Source organism: Andrographis paniculata, unplaced genomic scaffold (assembly GCF_009805555.1).
Source record: "Andrographis paniculata isolate CXL003 unplaced genomic scaffold, ASM980555v1 Contig36END, whole genome shotgun sequence".
NCBI classification, from domain to species: Eukaryota; Viridiplantae; Streptophyta; class Magnoliopsida; order Lamiales; family Acanthaceae; genus Andrographis; species Andrographis paniculata.
In genome coordinates, this window is record NW_026137569.1 from 95,284 (window position 1) to 120,571 (window position 25,288).

General features: G+C 38.6%; 3 protein-coding genes across 7 annotated transcripts; all 3 read right to left on the reverse strand.

The window, feature by feature from the left end:
• Positions 1 to 123: 123 nt before the first annotated feature.
• Positions 124 to 15,098, reverse strand: LOC127249524 (protein CHROMATIN REMODELING 4). 3 transcript variants are annotated; one of them, XM_051272354.1, is made up of 12 exons: positions 14,568 to 15,098; positions 13,065 to 13,284; positions 12,696 to 12,797; positions 12,442 to 12,579; positions 11,624 to 12,346; positions 9,644 to 9,694; positions 6,461 to 9,235; positions 5,808 to 5,965; positions 5,270 to 5,384; positions 4,048 to 4,130; positions 2,323 to 2,929; positions 124 to 2,246 (listed from the first exon to the last, which is right to left on the reverse strand). In XM_051272354.1, exons 1-12 carry the CDS (start codon positions 14,573 to 14,575, stop codon positions 303 to 305), a joined length of 6,924 nt encoding a protein of 2,307 aa, XP_051128311.1. In that variant the 5' UTR covers positions 14,576 to 15,098; the 3' UTR covers positions 124 to 302. The 3 variants fall into 3 exon arrangements, with proteins under 3 accessions (XP_051128311.1, XP_051128309.1, XP_051128310.1); XM_051272352.1 differs by having other exon boundaries at positions 9,644 to 9,748; positions 14,568 to 15,097; XM_051272353.1 differs by having other exon boundaries at positions 9,644 to 9,748; positions 14,265 to 15,096.
• Positions 15,099 to 16,394: 1,296 nt separating this feature from the next.
• On the reverse strand, positions 16,395 to 21,398 carry LOC127249922 (potassium transporter 10-like). Of its 3 annotated transcripts, XM_051272996.1 has the most exons (9): positions 20,961 to 21,398; positions 19,908 to 20,133; positions 19,123 to 19,368; positions 18,894 to 18,944; positions 18,684 to 18,743; positions 18,483 to 18,536; positions 18,222 to 18,389; positions 17,770 to 18,024; positions 16,395 to 17,677 (listed from the first exon to the last, which is right to left on the reverse strand). In XM_051272996.1, exons 1-9 carry the CDS (start codon positions 21,084 to 21,086, stop codon positions 16,518 to 16,520), a joined length of 2,346 nt encoding a protein of 781 aa, XP_051128953.1. In that variant the 5' UTR covers positions 21,087 to 21,398; the 3' UTR covers positions 16,395 to 16,517. The 3 variants fall into 3 exon arrangements, with proteins under 3 accessions (XP_051128953.1, XP_051128952.1, XP_051128954.1); XM_051272995.1 differs by having other exon boundaries at positions 18,483 to 18,743; XM_051272997.1 differs by lacking the exon at positions 18,684 to 18,743 and having other exon boundaries at positions 20,961 to 21,396.
• A 1,310-nt stretch (positions 21,399 to 22,708) lies between these two features.
• On the reverse strand, positions 22,709 to 24,790 carry LOC127249939 (uncharacterized). Its single transcript, XM_051273032.1, has one exon. The coding sequence runs from the start codon at positions 24,594 to 24,596 to the stop codon at positions 23,631 to 23,633; it is 966 nt and encodes a 321-aa protein (XP_051128989.1). The 5' UTR covers positions 24,597 to 24,790; the 3' UTR covers positions 22,709 to 23,630.
• Positions 24,791 to 25,288: the final 498 nt, after the last annotated feature.

Sequence of the window (25,288 nt, forward strand, 5' to 3'; positions counted from 1 at the left end):
TATATTATATACTTTATAGAGATTAAAAATAACCTAGGCTCGAGCCCCAGGTAAAACGGATTTGGGTAAATATCATATGATTGCATCATAGGATTAATCAATCTACAAAAGACCCTCCCCCTCTTCTTCATCTTCTCTTCCCTTTTTTTTTTTTTTCCTGATAATTTTTATATCCACACGTCTCCTTTACTAGTACAACACCCTGAGCTGCACTGCAAAACTAAGCCCACATTGAGATGAGTTGACTTGAGTTGAATTGTATCCAATTAAATGGGATACTGCTGCATGCATCCACACATCTATTACATCTCACGGCTGCTTAAAGGCTGATGATCTGATATAGTTCCTTCTGAAGATACCTCTTCCATACCTGGTGGCCTAATATCATCTACAGGGTCTGGGCATCTCCTGCACGAGCCCCCGCTTTTCGCTTCTTCCACAGCAGTTGACCCCGTCACATCTGATTTCTTCTCCACATTAGGCATAGGGGGGGCCTCTATCTCTGACCCAACAACATCAACACCACTTGGTTTAGGCATCAAGCCTTCACCAGAATCTGGGTGTGTCATAAGAGGAGCTGGTTCAGCACAGGAAGAGACCATTTCCTGGACTTCTGCTGAAGGCGGTGACAATCCAGTAATTGCAGTTGATGTTTTCATCACAGGAGGTGATGGCAGGGAACCATTCTTCACATTCAAAGGAGACGTGTTGAGATTGACCTCACTACAGGGTACTCCCGGTGCGGCAATCACTGGCTTTGGGTGTGAAGGTAATGTCGTTGATTGGGCAACAGAGGTCGAGCCAACATTCTGTCCATGGTGGCCGCCAGAGAATGCACTCAAAGCAGAAAGGGTAGACTTCCCACAAGCATGTGACTTCTTCTTCTTCTTCTTCTTCAGCCCACGGCGTGGATCCTTGGGCTTGAGGGGAGGAGGTCCTGGCACAATAAATGGAGGAATTGGGGATCTCCCTTCACCATACAAAACGCTAACAGACTGTGCTATTGCAGACACGGTGGGCGGCAGCTCCAAACCTCGTGTTTTACCAGGGACGTTGACCACTTCTCGAAGCCAATGAGGTAGAAGACCCTTGGGAGACGTGTAACTGGAGACTTCTTCCTTTCCCTTGGACGCAGAGAAGTTTTTGACCTTGTTACAGTTGGCATCCAGAGCAGCACAAGTAGGCTCGCTACTATTACCCATACTATTATGGCCACTTGACATCCCCAACCTAATTGAATCCCTTAGTTTCTCCCTCTGCATCAAAGCCAGAGAATCTAAGCAACTAGATCCCAGAGAGTTCAGCAGAAAAGGTGACTCAGCGGGAGTACTGGAGGAGGCTCCAAATCTATCGATAGGTCCTGCATAAAAGTCTTTAGAGAATATGGCCTGAAATTTGTCCATACTCAAAGCTGGGAAAGATGGATCGCATAGTTCTGAAGGTGGTGCTAGGGATGGTAGACCACCAAGACCCAATCTCATATCTGTCAAGTGCGCCTGAAATTTCAGTGGCCCATTTTTAACTCCATAAGTTGCACCGTGCAGTGCTCGTGCCATCATTCCATCAGAAGTTGGAAAAAGGGGAGAGTTTGAAGACCTTAGGGGCTTGAAAGTGTTTGTAGGATGAAATCCTGGCCCATCCAGGATCTTGAGTTGCTCTTCCTCCCATCTTACTGCCAAGTCCCTTGCAGTTTTAAACTTTGAAAACTTCAACCTGTGATCCTGTAGCATTGTATCCCAATTTCCTCTCCCATGCCTGCGAACACCTATCCACAGGTAATCAAGTTCATCCTCAGACCAAATTTCATTCTTTGACTTATTTCTCAGCAGCTTGTCAGATCCCAATCCAGTTTTCAGATTGATACTCTCCAAAGCCTTCCTGTGATTTTCAGGAAAGGAGGGCATTGAAGAGGGAATTTGACTAGAGCCCAATGCTGGGAGTATCTCCTGCCCTGGTTGATTATACTTGGGCAGATCTGGTGGAAATTTTAGATTTGGGAACAATGGCAGCACAGGAAGATCATGTATGGTTTCCTTGGGTTCTTTGACTCCAGATCCGCAGGATAGGTTTTCATGGAAGTCAGAAGTATTTGGAAAGCTCCCACATGGAAAAGAATATCTTGGAAGCAGTTTCTCATCGAAAGGCAGTTTTGGCAACAACATTTTTTCTTGGAAATCAGAAAATGTAGAACCACCGTTCCCAGGATGCCCAGCCGTTCCTTTACCTTTCAAGATATTCAACGAGTGCTGCAAATAAAATACTAGTCATCAAATAACCTGCACTTATAATCAAAGCTATGGAACAATTAAGGGCATGACTTACAGGTGGAAATGGCAGATTTCTATCAGAAACGCCACTGACTGGGTGCAATTGAGAAGTTCCAGGTACAAAATCAGGCAACTTATGTCGTGCCAAATTTGCCTCATGCTGTTTTGTACTCATCTCACTTAACAAGGCAGATGTAGAACTGGCTGGCAATGGGAACTCAAACCCAAGCCCTTGTTTCAATTGCCTTTGGTGAGGTCTAGAAATTTTCCGCTGCAGTTGCTCCATTTTCTTAGGGGCATTCGGCGCACATAAACCAATAACTGGCAGCAAGCTATTGCGCATAGCATCAATGGAGCTCATATCCTGCAACAGATGACCAACTGCAGGAAATTCAGGAATATGCTGGTCAGATGTACCAGGAAGATCCAGGTGGAGAGGACTTTTCTTCTTCAGTATCCTTCTCAGATTCAAGGTGGAGTCAGTCACACTACTTGATCCTATGTTATCATGACTATTATCTTCCACACGCACAGCTAAATATTTTTCTTCATTAGCTTGACTTGATATAGCAGCCTCATTTTCTTGAATTTCAGATGGAGGGCATATTTCTGTTACTTTCCTCTTAGCCAACCTTTCCTTCTGCCTGGCTCGAAGCTTAGCACTGTTAAACAATGAACATGTCACATTCATCATCAATACACTCCAGAAATATCAGAATATCAACCTGAATCAACAAAATGGATATTTGCAAATCATGCAAATCCGCTAATTACCAAGAAACAAGGTGTGCAATTCTCGTGTGGTGCACGGGCAGATATTATGTTGATTGGAGACAAATAATATTTGCATCATTAATATTATAATCAAAGCAACAGCTACGAAACTAACATTCTTTAGATTTGTTACAGCAAATAACCATCTTAAGAATAAAAAACACAATGTTTTCATAATTTAAGGAAACAAATTTCTGATATACAGATATCACATAGCAAATAATAAATAATGTGTTACAGTTAAGGTGTTTCATCACTGGTATGTGAGATTTCCTAATGATAATCTCCTTAGCAGTACATGGAAAACAGTTCATTTTTTCAATACTATAAGATACTCTTAGGGTGTGTTCGTCTGATGGATTTTGTTAAAATCCTACTATTCATCCAAAATTTTCCCCCCAAAAACATCAAATCAAACACCTATTTTTTATTTTTTATATTATATTAAAAATCATTTTTACATTCAAAACATCACATCAACCCCTATTTATATCACATCATACAACTATTTAAATTCAAAATTTTTACTATTCAAATCCCAACTCGAAATCCAAACCCCCAAACAAACACACCCTTAGTCTCCTACTTAATGATTCTGATCACCTTTCTCAATTTCAAATATTAATATCAAACAAAAAGAAACTGGATTAACAATTAAAAAGAGAGTGCAGAATATGACATTATATCCTTTCCTTAATTGTTCAGTTTATGAACAATGTCACTGTATCACCCTGGCGTCACCACAGTGGCCAGGTGTGTATGTGATTTTAATTCTTGTATATTTTGAATATGACATTATATCCTTACCTTTCTATGAAAAAACACACTAAAGATCTGAGCATATTTGGCATGTATTTGGCCAGGTGTGTCATAGATTGTAATTCTTGTATATTTTGAATATGACATTATATCCTTTTCTTTCTATGAAAAACACACTGAAGATCCAAGCATTATAGAAAACATAAATGAAATAACATTGAAGTTTGACTTCAGAGAGTGCACTCACTATTTTTCTTTTAAAGCTCGTCCAGCTGGTGTGTATTCAAATTTAGGCTCAGGTTCACGCTCCTGCTCCTCTTCAGCACCACTCTGTTACAAACATGTGACAAGAATTACCCCCACACACTCGAGCATCAACATACATTTTCCCAGCCCTCAAAATATGAGGACAAAAATATGATCAGAATGGCACAAAATACTTAATGCCTAATGGAAATAACAGACTGTCCAGGTTGCATTTATGCCATATGAACTATGCTAAGCCTGATTTTCAGATTCTAGCACATCACCTTATGATAAATGCTGGGTGGACAAGAGATGATTGAGTAAAAATGAATTCCGAATAAATCAATACCTCTGATATACCAGCACCATGGATTGAACCAATCAGATTATTTACATTTTACAAGGATCACTTATTGGTGTACCGTACCATTCACTGAATGTTTTCTATACAAATTTGAGGTCGAGGAATGTTCACCAAGATCTCTAATACGATGAATCAAAATATGCTCTAGACCTTAAAAGAAAAGCAATTAAATATGAAACAGGGATTAATATCCCATCCACAAGAACCAAGATAACAGTTTCACATAATTTAGTGAAAAACATCAAAAAATCCTCATGCAAGTCAACTCCAATGGATGAAATATCAGAACTAGTCTAGTAGCATAAAACAGTAAGTTACCATCATTCTTAAACTTTGTTATTCTTAACTACAATATGCGTGTTGAAGCTAGTTTGACAGTTCATTATCCTTACTTAAGCAAAGACAAGTAGAATATTTAATTCCTTACTAATGATATATCCATAAATAAATCAATAATAACAAAATGCTTTAATTTTTAAAGAATCAACAGTAGTTAATGTATAATATTGCACCAACTTCAATGTGGTGCACAACACCGTGTGCCTTGCCACATGGCATCAGGATGACCTTTTTGATATGGGGCACCATGCACCGTTGGCAACTGTGGTTGATACGTAGTCTGATTTAGATAAAATTGGAAATGACAACATTCTGTTACTTTTTAAGCAGATGCTGCTTCTAAATTTAGGGTATCCACTAAAGGGGTTAAAAAGGGAAGAAGGGTCTTTGTGTGCATGGAGCAGTTAATAAGCACGTGACCCACGTGTAGGAAATACATAATTATGTCACTAGCATGAAAACATTAAATGTTTAAAGAAAGCATAAATTATGGAAAGAAAACAAATTTGAGAATATTTACCTCACTCAGTGCTTCAGTGGGATGAGCAACATATGCCTCCCGGTAAGAAACAGCTTTCCTTTGCCTTTTCCCACGCCCAAGAGCTGCTTCCTCCTCATTTTGATATTTCTCCCATCTACAGAACCCAAGGAAAATAAGTGAGGTTGAAATACGAGGGCATATAGAATAATCTCTCTTCTGCAGTATTCTCAGAACTAAAACTTATATTGTAATTTGCAAGTAAAGAAATAAGAGAATACAAGGCCGAAAGAACAGGGACATTCATTTACTGTTCTTTTAAGGCTAGGTTTGTAATCACTGTACTAGGATATGTATTTCTGTGATAAAAGTTCCACAAGGCTTTTTCCTTTTACAAGACATCCCATACTGAACCCCAAAATTAATAATAAAAAAAAGGAGGTATCTCTTCACTTGAATACATATACCACAGCAGAAACATCATATTCTACTTACTAGACGAGAGATAATGTTGCATTATAAGGAGAAATGTCTAAAAAGCAAAAGTAGAAGTTCAAATGTACATGATTGAATTGCTAACCTTACTCGCAGAAGCCTATCCCACTCATTCTCTTCATTAGCACATACCGAAGCCTTTTCTTTCTTTTCACAATTTTGTGCACTTGCAGCAGTAGCTCCTGTAGAAACTGAAGCTATTCCAGCTTGTTCTTCAGTGCACTCATCATTCCATTCAAGTGACTATCCAAACAAATAAGAAGATAAAAGTTAGTGAGAAAATAAAAAATGATGCTCAAGTTTAACAATGTATGAAGAACCCAAATGAAAAGAAAATGTGAAGTGGTGAAATTACAAGCTAAAATAAAATATTGTTCGCCAAATATAAAATAACATAAGAGAATGCAAATGGTCATTAATTTCTTTTAATCTTACACAACATAACAATGCAGATGTATTAATGCTAAACAGAGAAAAATTAATAGGGTATATTCGAAACAGAGAAAAAGTGAACCAAAAGATAGTCCTAAAGTATAAGGGACACAGGACCTAGAGAAATAATTATTTTATTGATATTATTTGATTCAGAACATTCATTAGCAATACAAACTTTAAGAAACACATATGCTGGATTGTCCATTTTTGTTTAGGGGAAGGCTTTTTTCAATAGAAAACCAGTACCTTCTTATTTTAACAGGTCTTTTCAACAACAAAGCAACTTTAGTAATGCAGTAATACCTTCACCGAACCAAGCATGTCATTATCCAATTCTGATTCAGTATTTTCAGGTGATCCTGATTGCAGGTTTGAGCGGTCCAGCAACTTTAGAATTGCGTTTTCATCCCATACTATCTTGTTACTACCTTCTGCACATTTGTCTTTATATACATCACCAAGTCCACCAGTCCTTCTCCGACTATTAGGCTCTACTTCTGCAACTGCTTCGTCTTTATTGTTCAGGATTTCAACATCTTTTCCACTAACAGAAGTTGAATCATTAAAAAGTTCTTCGGTTCCCCACTTTAAGATGTCTTCCACTTCCTTTTGTGATCCAGATTTGTTCACAAAAAGTTGATCAAGCATTAATTTCTTCTTTGCAAGCTGCAAGATGCGTTCTTCCACACTAGCACGAACAACAAGCCTGTATACTAGAAGTCTGTTTGACTGACCAATCCGATGGGCACGATTCATTGCTTGGATATCTGCATGTGGATTGAAATCTGAATCATAAATAATAACAGTATCAGCTGTTGCCAAATTGATGCCTAGACCACAGGAACGAGTTGATAGCAGAAAAACAAATCGACTCTTGTCTTGGTTAAAACGGGCAATTGCCGATTGTCGTTCAGCCACAGAAACAGAGCCATCCACTCTCTCATATGTCTTTGGCCCAAACTCAATAGTCAAGTAATCTTCAAGGATGTCAAGTAACTTGGTCATCTGTGAGAATATAAGGACTCTGTGACCTTCCTTGTGCAACATATTCAGCATAGAGTGCAATAATGTTAGCTTAGCAGAAGCCTTAATTCTCATTTCATGTAGGAATTCCACTGAGCCCGATTCAGGCTCAGTCCCAGGTATAAGATACGGATGATTGCAAACCTTCCTCAACTGCATCACAATATTCAGCATCGATTGCTGAGGAACCCCCTTTCCTATGTTGCGTAGTATCTGATAGTTCTTGGTGAGCATGGCACGATAATATTCTGCCTGAATAGATGATAATTCAACAGGAACCACCCTTTCGGTCTTGGGGGGAATATTCTGCATGGCATCCTTTTTAAGCCTACGAAGCATGTGGGGAGCGACAAGCTTTTTCAGTTCATCCACCTTTTCTGCAGTTGTCAAATCATTAAACTTCTCCTCAAATGAAGTGAGAGATGGAAATGAAGTTGGCTGTAAGAAATTTAGGAGATTATACATTTCCCCTATGTTGTTTTGAAGAGGAGTACCAGTCAACAGCACTCGATGCTGGAATGAGAATGTATTTAGCAAACCAAACAACTTACTACCAGAATTTTTCAGGCGATGACCCTCATCAACCACAAGAACTTCCCAAGGAACTCCGCGTAGATGAGAAGAATCACACAAAACCATTTCATAAGTAGTCAATAGAACATTGAATTTGTATGCAGATGTTTTCTTGTTCAAACCATGAGGATCAGAGGCATGCCATTCATATTGACGAATGGCAGCACGAGCTCTGGTGTTACCATGATATTCCACAACATTGAGATCTGGAGCCCATAGTGCAAACTCAGACATCCAGTTGGGCATAGTGGATAAAGGAACTAAAACTAGGCAAGGAAGGATTGCTTTGAATTCAAAATATAAAGATGATATAAAAGCACAAGCTGATACTGTTTTCCCAAGCCCCATTTCATCAGCAAGTATAACATTTCTTGATTTTTTCCAACTCTTGCGCAACCAATTCAATGCTTCCAACTGATGTGGAAACAAAGAACCTCCAACTAGCTCTTTAGGCTGTTCAGTGAGAGCAACTATATCACTTTTTTCAATAGCATTCCTTCGTATAGAAGCAGGCTCAGCAGTATCATTGTCCAATGCTTGACGCTCAAACCTGAAGAATAGATCAACCAAGTGGGAGGAATTTGCAATAGCAGGTACATCCATTCTTTCCCAAGTGCACTCATCATAAGGAAGTCCTGTCCATTTTACATATACTTCAGTTGAACCATTTGCAGAGATGCGAGTAGCAATTACCCTTTGAGGCCTCTTCCACTGTTCCTCACACAGATTCATTATAGCTGTTCCATACTTCGCCTTGTAGTTCTCAAGTTTCCTTTTAGCCAGAACTTTCAATTCTGATTCTGGAATCCAGCTGTTGTGAAGATGAGACTTCCCAACCCACTTGACCAAGAACTCATATGATATGGTGGGTGATCCAGATTCAACGAGATAAGAATGATTCAATTTCATTTTGAGGCCACCATTAACAACTGTCTCATTTAAGATTTCTTTTCTGCTGGTATTCTCATCAGAGATATGAGTTTGACCATTCATCGGTTTTCCAGAAATTTGACAGTTCTTTGAGCCATCATTACTGTCACAAGTCCTTAGGACCATACCACTACTGTCAGTCCCAACCTCCTCAGTTTTGGCTCCACTGGCGCCTGAGATATTTTCTTCTTGATTATTGTTATTCATTGCAACAGAACCACAACCATCATTATCACTCAAAGAATCTACAAGATTTCTTTCTTTGCAATCTTTTGTAAGTGATCTTCTGTACACTTGTAGTACATCTTTATCTAAACGATTACTTGCATTCCTTCTATCAGGACAGATAGCCATATCCTCGTGTGTCCTCACCAAATTTCCCCCACAAACCCCATCCAGAGGTATCTCACAGATGGGATCATTCCCAGATAGTTTATTTGGATCTTCCGCTGCAAATGAATCCACCAAAGGTAGAACACAGGCATTGGTTGCAACGGTATTACAATCTGAACTTGTATCACTTTGAACTCGACAGCCAATAACTCGATCAACCTGTGTTTAATTACAAAATGATATGAACAGCAGTTTTTATCATCTTATTGGACAACAAAAAATTCATTAAGGCAATAAGTACTGACTAAGATTAATTGTGTTTGGTTAACATTTTAGGTGTCAAGTAGTGTGCTACTGAGGAGTCAAAAAGTTTATTTGAAGCATAAAACCTTGCGAGTGTAACATTTAATTTGATTTACTGTGTGTCATCTTGTACAATTATTTGAAAATTTATAATGACATTGAGAATTGATATCTTCTGTAGATACAAATATTGGTACAGTATAGTGTGTGTGTGTGTGTGTGAGAGAGAGAGAGAGAGAGAGAGAGTAGATGTTTTCAATTGTACAAAATAAATGCATACAAAGCAATGATGTCCAGTATCAGTAATGCAAATACACTTCATACCTGCTGGATATCATATGCATCTCTGGCATGTATCAATGGATCAAAAGCAACCTTTCCCATTGGTGGACAATCAAGAGAATCATTATCAGTTTCCTCAGTACCAACCTGTTTACAGGGAATTATTGCCGAGGAAAAATCTACAAAACTAGATAGGGTGTGTATGGAAATATATAAAAAACAAATAGGGCAAGATAAATATGCATTATGCATCTTTTATAGATAGTCAATAAGTAAAGGTGGTTGCAATGTCAAGCATAGACATGACAGTGCAGAAGAAGATAGCGTAATAACAGCTCATGAAATATGAAATGAGGGGAAAAGGTAATGACTAATTCATCTATTTCACTTTTTTGGAGCAACAAGAAAATATCGTGAAGCTTCAAGTTTCTGAATCCTTAATGCTGCACACTTGGAGAAATATAAATAATCAACACAATTGATTGACAAACCTAAACATAAAGTTAGCTGATGTTTCTCACATGCAGCATCCTTTTTGCCAACCATTAATGAGATACTGATGCTAATCATCGCGTAATTGTATAGTTAGTTCAAAGATTTATACTAGGTAACATTTCATCACACAAAGTTTGAAGGGAAGGAAAACAGAGAGTACCAACAATTTTGCACTTTGGAGGTCATATTCGTAGGGTAAAATACAGACATCAGATTAAAGCGAAGAGAATATTTTTGTGATCAAAACTACATACAATTGGGATATTAATGGTGCCCACTGCATCATGATGCAAGGACTACTCGATCTCATTGCTCACATCTTATTGAAGCAAAGAACCAAATTATACTGTAAATTAACTTCCTCCATCCCATTACATAGATTGTTTCAGAAAATCGTATGTATATTTTAAAAAAATTGCAATACGACAACATTACCCCTTTTTAAAAAGCAACTAGTACAATTTTTATTTAATGAATTCAGCTAATGATCTATTTAGGGAGGGTAAAAACAAATCAATGAAGGGGATTTTCGTTAGGAAGGGGTGAACAAATTATAATTAGGGACAGAAATTTAAGCCTAAAATGACTTATGCAACGGAACTTAAAGAGTATATATCTTCAAATTCAGTGATTTTCACTAAATATATCTTCAAATTCAGTGATTTTCACTAAAATAAAATACAAATATTAAAAAAATCAACTTATAATTTTGAAGATTACACAAGCAACAATTTTGCTACCCAATATAAAATTTCAACACAATTAGGAGTAGGAATAATAATAATAATAATAATAATAATTCAGGTAATATTTTCTGGAATATAGAACATGGAACAGTTTTCCCAGATAGAACAGTAAACTTGTAAGGTGCATTTGGTTTATGTTTGCGTATGTATAATGATTTGATATGATGTTTTGTAAAAGAGAATAGTGTATTTTTCTTGGGGAACGTAGTAAACAAAATATATAGGAAAAAATTGCTAAAAGAATAGAGCCGTAATCACATTTATGTTCTAAGAAGTCACTAAAAGCCAGAAAGTTATAAGTTTCCAAAACACATACAGTCCAAAACTTTAGCATGTTGAGTATAATACACAATACGAAGCTTAGTTGAATAAAAAATATTACCAAGAATAATAGAAAATAAATAAAGCTTAATAGAGTAAAAGGAAAGGACGGAAAGTTACAAATATTTAAAATGAACAAGATATAAAAAACACAAAAGGCAATTACTTTTGCCTTCTGTTTCCTATTAAAGGAAAAAAAAAACAAACTGCAGTATAGGATAAAAGGGGTGCCACAGCAGCAAGAAAACACACTGAAAGCACAAGCAGCAAGTGCCCCTAGTAAAAAGTAAAAGGAATGCTATGACATAAAAAGGTTAGCACCTATGGAAGACACTAACTCTAAAACCAGCAAGAGTCATTTGACTGCAGAATCACTATAAACATAGAATCTATGAAAATAAGATAGTTTAGCTTAAAGGAGAATAACACTCAGAAACAATGTAAAGCAAAAGGTACAGACCTCATCATTTGGTGGTTTGTGAACATCTGTCTTCACATCCTCCTTAATTGGAGTTGAACAATCCTTGTGATCAAGTTTTTTATGTTTTCCATGTGATTTAGAAGTCCTAAGACGAGTATCATTTCCTTTGGACCGAATCTTTCTAGAATTATCAGAACCAGACTTTCCTTTCTCAGTCTTCTGCTTCTTTGCATTCTCATGGAAGTGAACCTTACGCTTTCTTTTCCTGCCTGCATGAGTAGCAGCTTCCAGAGCTAGGACAGGCTCATTTCCAGGTGAAAATTTTTCAGGAGATCCTTGGGATAATTGCTCGGAAGATTCTTCATTCAAATTTACATGTTGAATTATTGCCTTGCCTGCTTGTATATGGAGAATTTTGACATTACTTCTCATATCAAGATCATTATCTGATGGACTACCCTCCATGAAATTTTGTTCAACTGTACATTTATCATTGCCGAGAGAATCCAACCTCTCAACTCTTTTTCCATGCCGATTCAAGGACAACTGCTCTTTTCCTAAAGATTGCCTCCGGGCAGTAGAACTTTCACATGCCTTGTTTGCATATTTAGTCACAGATGATTCTTCTTCATTCTTTGATCTTCTAATGATAACTTTTGCTTGTGCGCATCTTGAAATGGAATCCAAATGGTTAAACGTCTCCACAGATGTACTTTTCTGGAAGCAAATTGGGCATTCCAACTCTCCTTTTGGAATACACTTCTGAGAATAAGATAATAAATATGTTAGTTGTGCGCACACAAAGAATGGGAAAGTTAGGAACAATGTATCTGATTAAAATCACAAATGAAACATACCTGCAAAGGAGGATCTAAACACTCCAGATGATAAAAATGGGAACAGGAATCCAACCCTAGCAACTGTCCACTGAGGTCACATACAGCACACCGTGGCTGACAGCATATTGGGCATTCCCACTTCCCCTTTGGAATGCTCTTGAAGAGGTGAACCAATAAATAGGTGTTATTAAATAGGTGTTATTGAATGTAACAACAGAAAATAAAGAGGTAGGAAACAGATCATTTAGTATCACCAACAAACTAAAGCATACCTGCAATGCAGGATCCAAACACTCAAGATGATACGTGCGTGGGCAATAATCACAGCAGAGTAACTTTCCACCAAGTTCACAGATCTCACACTCATAATAATACTGCAACACAAAACAGTGAACCAACCACAACTTACAAACAGCTTACATGTGCCAAACAACGTTAAATGACCATGAGATGAATGGGCTGTAAAAATAACTACAAAAACTAAATATGAACAACTTAGAAACAAAATCATGCTAACAGATTTTCTGTGAGACATTTATTACCCATGAAAACAATCGATGTTTAGTCCGTTGCAAAGACTGTTAACTCTGCAACAAATAGCCATTAAAAACAAAAAAATTATTACATAGAGGATTGCTTACCCCATCATTCCCTTTTCTCTTACTTGAAGCTATTTCCGAACTAACACCATTCGATGAAGTTGTTGATGGAAACTTTATGTGTTTGTATTTTCTATCTCTGTCACCTGATTTGTCAGTGCCAGATGGAAGCTTCCGTCGCTTACGCTTTGACAGCCAGTTTTTGCTAAGCAGCGTACTATTCTCTGAGCTCTTTTCCTTCATCCCCTTTATGCTGTAGGAACTGAAACATGTAGGCTTGTAGTCAAATTGAGGAAAATGTTGAAATACTTAAGTGATTTGCATTTATTCCGCTAAAAGGGTCTTGAGAAACATTATACAGAGCAATCCAACGCCTGAAAGTGAAATTTTAAGTATAGTATGCTCTAGAAAACTGATGGACTAATGACATATCACCATATTGAATAGAAAACATCTTTGTTTGTCGCTTTTTTACGAACTATATAATTACACATCTTAGTACGCAATAAATGATTATACAAGAAAAAAATGGCAGCACATACCTAGAAATTAATGAGCAGAAAAAACAAATTGGAAAGTATTATAAATTTGCGATCGAATGAACACGTGTCCTATGTACATGCGCTCTAACTGAGTCTTGTTACGTTTTTCCTTTTTCTCGAAAAAGACTTTGTAAACATCGTGACCACATAGCTTGCATGGTGTTTAGAACAATTCTCATTTAACTGCATTTGTTCTTCCATCACTTTAACATAGTCCAGATTAACTGCCAGCAAACATCTAATAGTTTGATCTTCAGCATTTCAAATGAATTCCTAACCTCTAAAACCCTGCCAACATGTAATTTTAAAACAGACCATGCAAAGTAAAATCTGCGAATCACTTACTAGCAGAATAAGAAAAACAAATATACACGCTATCTTTTTTTTCAAGGGCAACAGAAAAGGATGCCTACACAAACGTCATTACGCAAACAGTATTTGATTCTTGAGAAATCAAACCAACTTCATCAAGCACGGCCTCCCAATCTAAAAAGGCCCCTATTGGACTAAATAAGGATTACAAATCATTAAAGATCATAGCTTGAAAGCAAGTAAAAGTAAAACCCACAACATGCAAAGAAACAAAGAAGCGACCACATGAAAATAGAGCACAATGGAGACCAGATTCAGCTGAGGTCGGCCACGGCGCTACAGAAATTAGAAATAAACGGTGCCACAGCATAAAAATCATATCACTGACCCGACGCGCTTATGGATCAAAAAACCCACAAAACATGTAATAAAATTCCAATCTTGCCGGCTTCAACGCGCATATAAACTGAAGAAATACAGGGAGCGGTGGAGCAAAGCAAAAGGGGGAATTAGGGTATGCGGGTACGGGAGGAACGAGAACAGGAGAGGAGGAGAGAGAGAGAGAAATAGAGAATTGAAATAAATAGAGATATAATTATATATAGAAAGAGAAGGAGTGAGATGTAGAGAGAGAGAAAGGGGGTGGGGGGCTTGTATTTGCGTTGGGTGAGAGAGAGAGAGACAACACTACATTGGCATCGACAGATAGATAGCAAATGCGGATTCGCCGGGGTCATCGGGAGGGGGTGAGGGGACTTTGGGGGTTTCGCGCACACACACTGACTGACTGACTGACAAAGTAGTATTGTCGTGGGAGGCGAGCCCCAGCCTCCCTCACCACTGCCCTCCTGCCAAGTGGCACGCCTGTCGCCATCTCTCTTCTCTCTTCCTTCTTCCTTCTTCTTCCTCCTCCTCCTTCTTCTTCTTCTTCTTCATTTCAGTCCAATCTTCACCACCCGTCGGTCGTCTTTTCTTGATCTCGATCTTGATCTTGATCTTGATCTTGATGACGGTGACGGGTCGAGGTGGCAGGACTCCTGTTTTGATTTTTATACCTGCCTGCGTGCGTATGATGTTTGTTTCTCGTAGGGTGAGCGGGTGGGTGCGATACCAATACCATGCCTCCTATTCTCTCTGCTTTCTTTGAGAGGGCTCTCTCTGTCTCTCTCTCTACCCCGACCCAGATAGAAATGTTGTACTACTATATACTACTATTAGATAGATAAATAATACTGTGAAAGATGTATATAGATTGTGTCATACAAACACATCTTTTGAAATATATATATATATCCTCTGCCTCCGCCATGGAGGAGGAGGTGAGTGTTGGTGATGATAGATGGATGAACGCATTGATGGTGTGGTTCTTGATGGGTTCTTGCAAACATATATGTGACTGACCGAGAGAGAGTGTGAGTGAGTATGCAAAAAAAAGAAAATTATGCACACGTACCCATTAATCTCCTCTTTCCCTGCTGCTGTACAATGCAATGCGGCAACGGAGGAGAAAAGGCAAGACAAGACACAGACGAACCAAAGCCTGCAACTGGTTGGCTGCTGCGTATGTTTTTTTTCCTCCACTCATTCATTCACATGTGATGGACTGACATGGATGAATGGATGCAAGGAAATCGGAAAGGATGACGGAATCTTCATCTTCTTTGGCCGTCCGTTAACACCAGTCTAATCTAAACAAACCCAATCAATTGTTAATATGATACACTCCTCAATGTAGATATTTGTTCCTTCACATAGAAATGAAGCTGCACACGAATACATGTCATCGATCAAAAATTTTCATCCAATGTAAATGGATCAAAGGTAGATTTAATGGTCGGTCATTTTACTTCTTTGAATATACTACTTTATATCTTATTACGATATTTTTTATATTTAGTGATGTACTTCTTTAAAAAGATCCTATGTTAAAGATTATATACAATAGTGCGATTTTATCATGGATACTTATGATAATTTGTAAGCGATTTTTTTTTTTTTCTCTCTTGCATTCAATATAATATCCTTATATTGTATTAAATGGGAGAAGCATTTTTCTCCAATAAGTTTTTATACAAGTTGACCGGTTAATAATACTCCCTCTGTCGTGAAAAAATATATGTATTTGATCGGACACAAATTTTAGGAAAATAGGATAAAAATAAAAAATTTATCCATTTATAAAGTAAAAAAAAAATGATATTTTTTCACTAAAAATAAAAATAAGTTTAAATGAAAATTTAAATAACAAAGAAGTAAATGACTAAGGGTGTGTTTCTTTTGATTAATTTGAGAAGAAATTTAATTTGGATTTTTGTATTAATGGTAGCCAAGGCCTGGCAAACAATGGACGGAGATAATTAAATTATATTAGAGTATTAGCAAAATTGACTATGATAAATATATAAAAGAATAATTAATTAGGAGTATTAACCACACTATGCTACTGGTACTAGGCTGGGCTTAAAAGGTACGTACGTACGTACGTATGTATGTAGATCGATCGATCGATCCCCAAATAGAAATAGAAATAGAATTAGAACATAGAATATAGAAACAGAATATTATCCATTATCCATACAGTATGGATGTATGTATGTAATGTCTGCAATGATACAGGAGCGTCAGACGGCGGCGATGGCGATCATACGCTGAATATCTGGCCGACGTTGAGGAGGCTCTCGTGGGGTACATTGAAGATAACGCTGTTCTCCCGGCACATCTTCCTCAGAAATGCGTACACGTAGTCGATCGCCACCTTCTTGTAGCACCGGGACTCCCGCCTCGCCCTCACGATGGTGTTCCCCATTATGTGCACCACCCCGGCCTCCCTGCACCGCCCCACAAACTCCAACTCGTCCTCACCCTCCTCCGCCTCCATCTCCATCTCCATCTCCGCTGCCTGCACCACCTTCTTGTTGTTGTTGTTCTTGTTGCTGCTGCCCGACCACGACGACGACGACAACGACATGCTGCTGCTGTTCCCATGCACCCGCCGCACCACAGCTGCTGATCCGGCCGCCGGCACAATTGAGTCCACCACCACCACCGACGATGACGGCCTCGCCGCCCCTTCAACACACAGCAGCGATGACGTCTGACCATACCCCATCATCCCCCCCCTGGGCAATGGCTCCTCTCCCGCCCCACAGATGCTACTGTAGTCATCCGAATCCGAGCACCCTTCCATCATGCTCTCCAGCCGCACAAACACAAAGAGATTGTCGAACAGCTTTTTCTCAAAATCATCATCCTTCCTGTGGAGGTCCTTGTACCCGTACCTCGCAACACACCGGAACATGTGAAAGCTCTTCGGCCCAATGCGCTTCACCAGGAACCGCTCCTCCTCCGGAACCGTGTACACCGGCAGGTACTTCACGCAAACAAACACCAGCACAGAGTGTATGGCCGGCAAATTGGTGATGAAGTGCGAGAATATGTGGGGTACTCCACTGGCTAGCTCCGTGTACACGAGCCCGATTCCTGGCACGCGCACCAGCCCCAGACTCGGACCAAGCCCCAAGATCCAAGCCATAGAAACCTTGCTATGCATCTCAAACTCGTAGCGCTTGAGTGTTCCATAGTGCCACACGTACATGATGATCAGGAAGGCGGCAGCAATCACAAGCGGCACCCAGCCCCCTTGATCGACCTTGAGAAGCACTGCTGAGAAGTACATGCATTCCACCACCAGCGATAAGACCGTGAACAAGAGGACAAGCATCCAATGGCAGTGCCAGACCAGTAACATTATCAGGGTCATGAGAAGCGTCGTCACAAGCATCACTATCACAACTGCTGTACCTGTTTGCCGCATGGTGGTAGATAACATTCCATCAATGATGTTATAAAGGACCACATCATGTCCCAACCATGAACAACTCAACTTTACTTACCATAAGCATTTCCGATTTGAATTTTGTTTTTAAATCCTGCAGTTACTGCAATGCAAAGAACCATAAGAATCCAATTCATATCAGGCACATATATCTGCCCAAGAAACTTCTTTGATGTGTGCACAACTTTTACTCTTGGAAAACAGCCAAGGGCATGGGCTTGCTTGATTATTGAAAAGGTAGCAGATATTGTGGCCTGACTAGCAACAACAGCGGCCAAAGTAGCAATAATAAAAACTGGCCAGTATATTTTTTCTGCAACAGACAAATATTATCAAAGTTAATTGATGGCATGAAAACTAACTCGGTGTTTTATTCTATCGATATCAAGACTATAACGACTATAAAAACGCCATAAGAATATCTCCCTTTTCATCTATTATCAAACTTGCAATATTTGTTTCCAGAACCAAAAGACAACAGTAAAGCAATTACTCAAGGTTGAAGCATACCAGGAATAGATAGATAAAATGCGTCATGTACATGAAGTTGATTTTGCATAAGGTATGCTGCCTGCCCAGAGTATGCTAGAAGCAGACAAGGAAAGACAACAATGGTAAACGCAAGTTGTATGGCAGAAACAGGAAAATGAGCAAGATCAGCAAAAAGTGCTTCTGTTCCTGCAAAAGTCAGCCATTTTCAGAAACTAATAACTATGACATAAAATTAGCAATAATAACATGGAGATAAAGAAATGGAGAAGTAGTAGAAACCTGTGATGCTGAGCATTATCCCTCCAAGGGACTTCCAACCTTTCTTCTTTCCTCCTTTGAAAAACCGATATATGTATACAGGTGAGAAGGCCTTCAAAACTGAACTATCGTATCTATATATGTTGAATATACCAATGCCACCAATCATAAGAAACCACAACAATACGATTGGAGCAAAAAGCCAACCAACTTTATCTGTACCATAGTGTTGCATGCTGAACAAACCAACTAATATGACTACAGCAACAAGCACAACGATATCTGCATCAAAGTGCACATTGCCCAAATTGGTATGATACACAAGGACAATGCAGACAAAAATTAAAAATTAAAATTAAAAAAATAAAAATTAGCAGGAACAGAAGAGTGCTAATAATTAAATGTGACACTTTAGTTTGTTGAGAATTATACCATTGCCCATATGAGGTTGCTTCACCTTTATCCCTCCAGAGGCAGAAAGAACTGTTGCATTTTTTCTTGGTTAGCAAGATCAAGTTTATATCCAATTAGCTTGGAATATGCTTGATTATGGGCTAATGACAGCCTTAATATATATATATATACACACATATGTGTATACCTAGATAGTCTATTTACTTTATTAAACAGATGAAAATTGAAGATCAGCCAAGGTAGGTACCGGATATAGCTGGAGTGAGAATGCCATCACCAATTACCATGCATGTTCCCACAAGTACAAGTATAAGAAGAGCATTCCTTCTGAATGCATCTGCCTCCAGCCATCTCTTGGTTTTAGCAGCAAATGAATGCTCATGGAATGTGCTACGGCTGTATGTGGTCAGCTCCTCGTCAGTACGGTGTTGGTTGGGAATTATCTTGACTTTAGCATGCCTGCAAAGTAGCGAATACAGAGCAAAGGTTCCTCCTAAAAGAAAAAAGAAAGGATCTATTATTAGTTCACAATAAATCCATCATTATCATTTGTACATTTGGTGGAAAGGGCATTTCATACTAGCTTTGCCCTTCAGAAGTATGCACACCTAAGTACTGATCCGAGAAACATAACACTTATACTGTTATACATACAGAAAATATCAACAGAAAAAATATACAAGTTAGTTTCTGCTGATATAAGGAAAACAGTAAATCTAGATGATGGCATAAACGTATGGCATGGGATTGCCAAATACAAAAGTAAGATCGTGGACCTAGTTATGAATAATGCTGCAACACATTCTTTATCCAAGTTGAACACCTAGGCCACTCATCAGTTCTGAGGTTATCCCATAACAAATACATTGTTATATGTCTAGGCCAATCATTAAGCATTTCATCAGTGAATAAAGTCTCAGTCTGATTTCCAAGCATTGTTTAAGTATATCTCCCAACATGATGCAAATTGCTGCACACATGTTGAAACAACATTCATGAGAAGGCATCTACCTGAGACAAAAGGAACTTTACCTTGCCCATTGTCATTTGCTCTGCACACAATAAAAACATATTTGAGGAGGGGCACCAGCGTAAGGGAGTATATGATCAATGAAAGGGCACCAATAACATCCTCCGGATCCTCTATTCCATCAGGAAAAGTATTGTAGAACACATATAAGGGGGATGTTCCCAAATCTCCATATACGATTCCTAGGCTCTGGAATGCCAGCCTCAAGAGTAAAATTGTTGAGAATTTCTGTATAACCAAGAGTACATCAACTAATGGTTAAGACCAAGAGTAAAATTGTCAACCACATAGTAATCCACTAGCGCGTAGGGATCTCCTTTCGGAGGTGAAATAGCTAGAAAATCAAAATCCCATCACAAGCATGGACATTCCACAATTCCATTCCCAATTCTTTGAACTACATGAAAGACCATTCAGAATTCATCGGTGTTGCAATTGAAAAGAGAGTAAAGAATTCTTACGATCAGTTATTAGCTAATAAAAAAAAAAAATGGCACTGGGACGTTTGTGCTGATGAGGACGAAAGTACGGGGAGAAAAGCAAGGGAGCGTATTAAAATATGTTTAGTATACCCACCACAGCCGCCCCACCCCGCGACCCTGAGTAGAGTTGTATATAGGTCGATATATATTGCCCCAGATATTTATGTAAATATAGTGCCAGAAACAAATGATTACAGAGAGCAAGAACAAATCACAGATGCAGTTGACCAAGGCAGGAAAATGTTGTTGGCTACACACAAAAAAGTGTAAGTAGGAGAGAAGAAACTGTGAAAGATGAAGAGAAGAGAAGAGAAGAGAGAGGGGAAGTGGCCAGCCAATAAAGGTGAGTTGAAGGAAGCGTAGAGGGCTCTGAAAATCAGAATCAGAACCAGATACACATACACATGTATGCCATGGAGTAGTACATAAAACTACTTAATTACTTGTAAGCAAGAAAGCAGGCCCTTCCTTCCTCGGGCTCGGGATGTGGACTTTGATGGCTGGGGTACTTGAGAAAAGATAGATAGAATTGAAAGAAAGAGGGAGTCTGAACTGAAGTCAGTGAGCTTTTACCTTTTCCCTATACATGTTTTTAAGCCTTCCAGCCTCTTCCTCCATAGGCTGATCAATCTTCTGCTCCAAGACCCACATACTTCCCTTAGTTTCACTGCCTTGAACAGATTCCTCCCCAGACGCCATCTCTGTGTGTAGTGTAAATTGACAGCGCAGGGCAGGGCAGGCGGTTCAAGCCACGAATTAATTCAATAGAAGCTGAATCGCTGATATCTTAAGAATCCATCATGTTGGTGTCTGAATATCAAGAATCCAACTCTCGGGACGGGAGAGAAAATTTCAAACCACTCCCGAACAAAACCAGAAAGAAGGGAACCCACGATAACTCATCAGACAAGAGTGGTATAGGAATAGGACAGAAAAAGACAGAATAGGATATAATAATAATAATAATAATAATAATGATAATAAGAAAGGAGTAGTACTACTCCTACTCCTGTTAATTAATTAATTATGAGTGGAACAATTGGTAGTGAATTGGGGGTGGCGTCATCCGCACAGTACAGCGGCAGCACAACCACCTACCACTGCCAAGATGAAAAGGAGGAGTCAAATTAATCCGCAATCGAACAAGAGTGCCTGCAATGCTCAATCCTTGCCTGGATTGTATTCCCAGTAAACTTAAATTAAGAGATGGGGGCGTCTCCGAGTCCGACCACACACACACGCACGCCTTTTCCTAATCTGTGGAAACAAAAACACAGACAAGGAAACTACTCTTAGCTTGGGTTGGGAAACCGCTGAGCTGTGACAGAGAGACGACGGCTGCGGATAAAAGCTACAGCTGCTTTTAACATTTTGACTAACGCATGTCCTCACCCTATTATTTTATTTTTTTAATAATTTTATTTTTATTTTCACATTAAAATATTTTTTATATAATTCTTTACATTTATAGACTGCATTTCAATTTTTAATTTATCTTTTACATTATCATCCAAATATATATATATATATATTATTTCAATTTTGTATATATGAAATTAGAATTTATTATTAATAACTATTACAAATAAAATAATTTTAAATAAATAGCACTTTAAAAAAATTATACATTATTTTTAAAATTAATAAAATTACATATCACCTTTTAAAATATAAAATTATATACTATTTTATAAAATTATACAATACATAATAAAAAAAAACATAACAAAAATATACAAATTCTACTCCAAAAATAGAGTGTAGATAAAATAATCCCCCATTTTTGGCCAATCTACCCACCTCATCAACATACTAATGTTATGTTACACTTAAATTGTTGGTTAATATATAGTATTTTTTTAATCTCTTTTTCCACAATTAATCTATAAAAATACTATATTTAGTACTTTAATTTTGTTTAAAAAATTAGTACATATTATATATTTTATTTAAAATATCACTATCTAGCAATCAATTGTATAAAATAATACCAACAAATATCTAAATACAAGTAGACTCGTGTTTATATGTATATACACGTAGTATATATTATGTCGTTAAAAACATCAGCATCCAAATTACAAATAAACACACACATCAAGGCTTTGTTTATTAGAGGACTACTTGAGGCAGACGCCCCTCCCCTGTCCATCAACCCCCCCGGTGTAAGGTTAGGTGGTGTTACGAACTATTTCTACTAAAATCAGTATGCTTATGCTTATTGAAAGAAAGGGTTGGAAATAATTAATTTACTATACTATAAGCAATAAACAGCTAATACAGCAACAATAACTAACCAACCAACCAACCAACCAACAGCAGAAGAAGAAGAAGAAGAAGTTGCTCCTCCACACAAACATACATAATCCAGACTAGAGTGGTTTAGTTAGAAAATAGTGGCGGGCAACAATCAGCCAACAAATACATTACCCCATAGATAAATAAATAAGAAACAAAAGCATCCAAATGCCAAATGCAAATGCAAATGCAAACCTCGTTTCTTTCTTTCTTTCTTTCTTTCTTTCTTTCTGGATTCTGTAGCACCACACAACACCACCGCTCCCCATCCTCCACTCCACTCCACAGCAAGTTTTCCATTCATTGGATCTATAACTATTAGTATAATATTATGTTCCATCTAATGCTGCAACAGCATCTCACCAATTCAACAGGGCTGGCTGGCTGGCTACCCATCATCACACAAATATGAATATGAACAAGACAATTAATGGCTCAAGAAAACATCTCTTCTCTTCTCTTCTCTTCTCTTCTCTTAGTGGCTGAACCCCTACCCCCCTCCCTCCCTTCCTCTCATTCAACTATGGTCTCCAAACAAGTCAGGCCCCAGAAATAAATTGGCAAACCATCCATAACCATCCCAGCCACTTGTTTTCTTTCACTTAAGCTTCAAGTTCGTCTGATGTCACGCAATTTTGATATCAGGACGTTCTCTCCGCAGCTACTCATACTCAAAAACAGCAAGCTATTAGTATTACTTGATACTCTACATAAATTAGTATAATCCACTAAATAAGATAAAACCCATGCAGTAAAAGAGACCTAGGCTCAAAACAGGGGAATCAGCAACAACATGGACAAATCAAGAACAGCTATAGTTTCTCATAGAACCAATTTTCAATAGCACATAGTATTACTTTACTTTTCCAGACGCTTTCAACTATTACATTTCTTTGTACTAACAGGTATCCCTGACCTGATCCGCATTTGCAACCCAACACAGAATCAGGCATCATCTAGGTTTTCCATCTGAATGCTGCCCTTAAGAGGTACATACTCTCCAAGGTATCCACCGAGATGATCACACAGAGCACTCTTATCAATACCCTGATGATGATAGCTCTTGCAAACATAGTAAAAGATGCTCTGGACCAACAATCCGACCAAGTTCACGATAACCAGCACGCCTACAAGAAACCCGCCTACAATAATCCTAGGCAAAACCGCATAATTATTATCTCCTCCGCGCACCACAATCGACCCAAATAATCCGTTGATCACTCCACAGATGGCCAGGTACCCGAAAACCATAGCGAATCCCATCCTGGTCCGCCCCTTGAGTAATGCAAGGCTCTTCCTCATAGCAGCCAAGCCATAGACGGGCTCAAGAACAGACACAACACTGGCAAGATGCCACAATGCGCTTATATAAACATGCACGCCTGAATACAAGAAGAAGATAACAAACATAGAAAACACGAGCAAGACGGCGTTTTGCGTGTCCACGGCGATAACGAGGAGCACAAGAAAACCCAGGAACACAATGTTGTAGAGAACCATCAGCAGAGAAACCCATAAAAACGTGATGAAGAGGCGCTTGAAAACGCCGGAGATGGCCGCGATGGTGGAGGAGAAAGAAACGGGCTTGGAGGCGTAAAGGGAGGCGACGGTGAAGACAGCGGCAGCGGTGGAGAGCAGGGAGAAGGCGAAGAGGAAGAAAAAGTAAAAAAACTGGAAAATGAATAGCTTGGACCAGTTGGAGGGTTGGGCGGCGGGATCGGACAGGAGCTGAGATAGGATGGGGTGCGTGAAGAGCGAGTGGGCGAGGATAGCGAAGGAGAGGGGGAAGATTAGGGTTAGGGTAATGAGATAGAAGGTCCTGGGGGACTGCCTGGGGATGGAAATAGATTCCTTGAGTATGTCGGGGATGCTGAGGAACTGCAGCTCTTCCTCTTCCGTGGCGAGATCCATCGCGCTGCGGCTAGTTGCCGCCCACCACCATTAATTCAGATTTCAAGTTCAGGTTTGCTTTCACGCGTCGACGACGACCAGCGATTATATATATTATATATAGAGAGAGAGAGAGAGATCAGTAAATAATACTACCAGTAGTAGCTAGTGATAGAAAGTTAAAACAGAAATCATACGTGGTATTGAATCGTTCTTTATATAGAGAGAGTGTGTCTACAGTAGAGCCTGTCCACTGCACACGGTACTGTACTGCAGCCTTGATGATGTTAAAACACAAATTTCTGCTATTAATTTCCAAAACAATTCACTAAACAAGTAGCAGTGGACTAGTGGGGGATAGATTAGGCTCAGCTAGAATTGAATTTGGAGATGAAGATGAAATATATATATATATATATATGATCGAGGTTACTATTAGGACAGAAAGAAGTTTCCAAAGGAGGAATGTAACGTGGGTGGATGAATGGACTCTAAGGGGTAAGGTAGGTGTCGAAGTATTTTTTCAACGTACAAAAAATAAAATTCAATTAATTAGTGTTTGAGATTAAAAATCTTTAAATAAAAATTAAAATGCTGAAAATTTAAAGTAATGATCTCGAATTGACTTTACTTTATTGAAGTTGATTGAAGATGTCTTCTCCAGAAAAATCCAAATCCTTAAATATTCTTTGAAGAAAACGCGATTGATTACA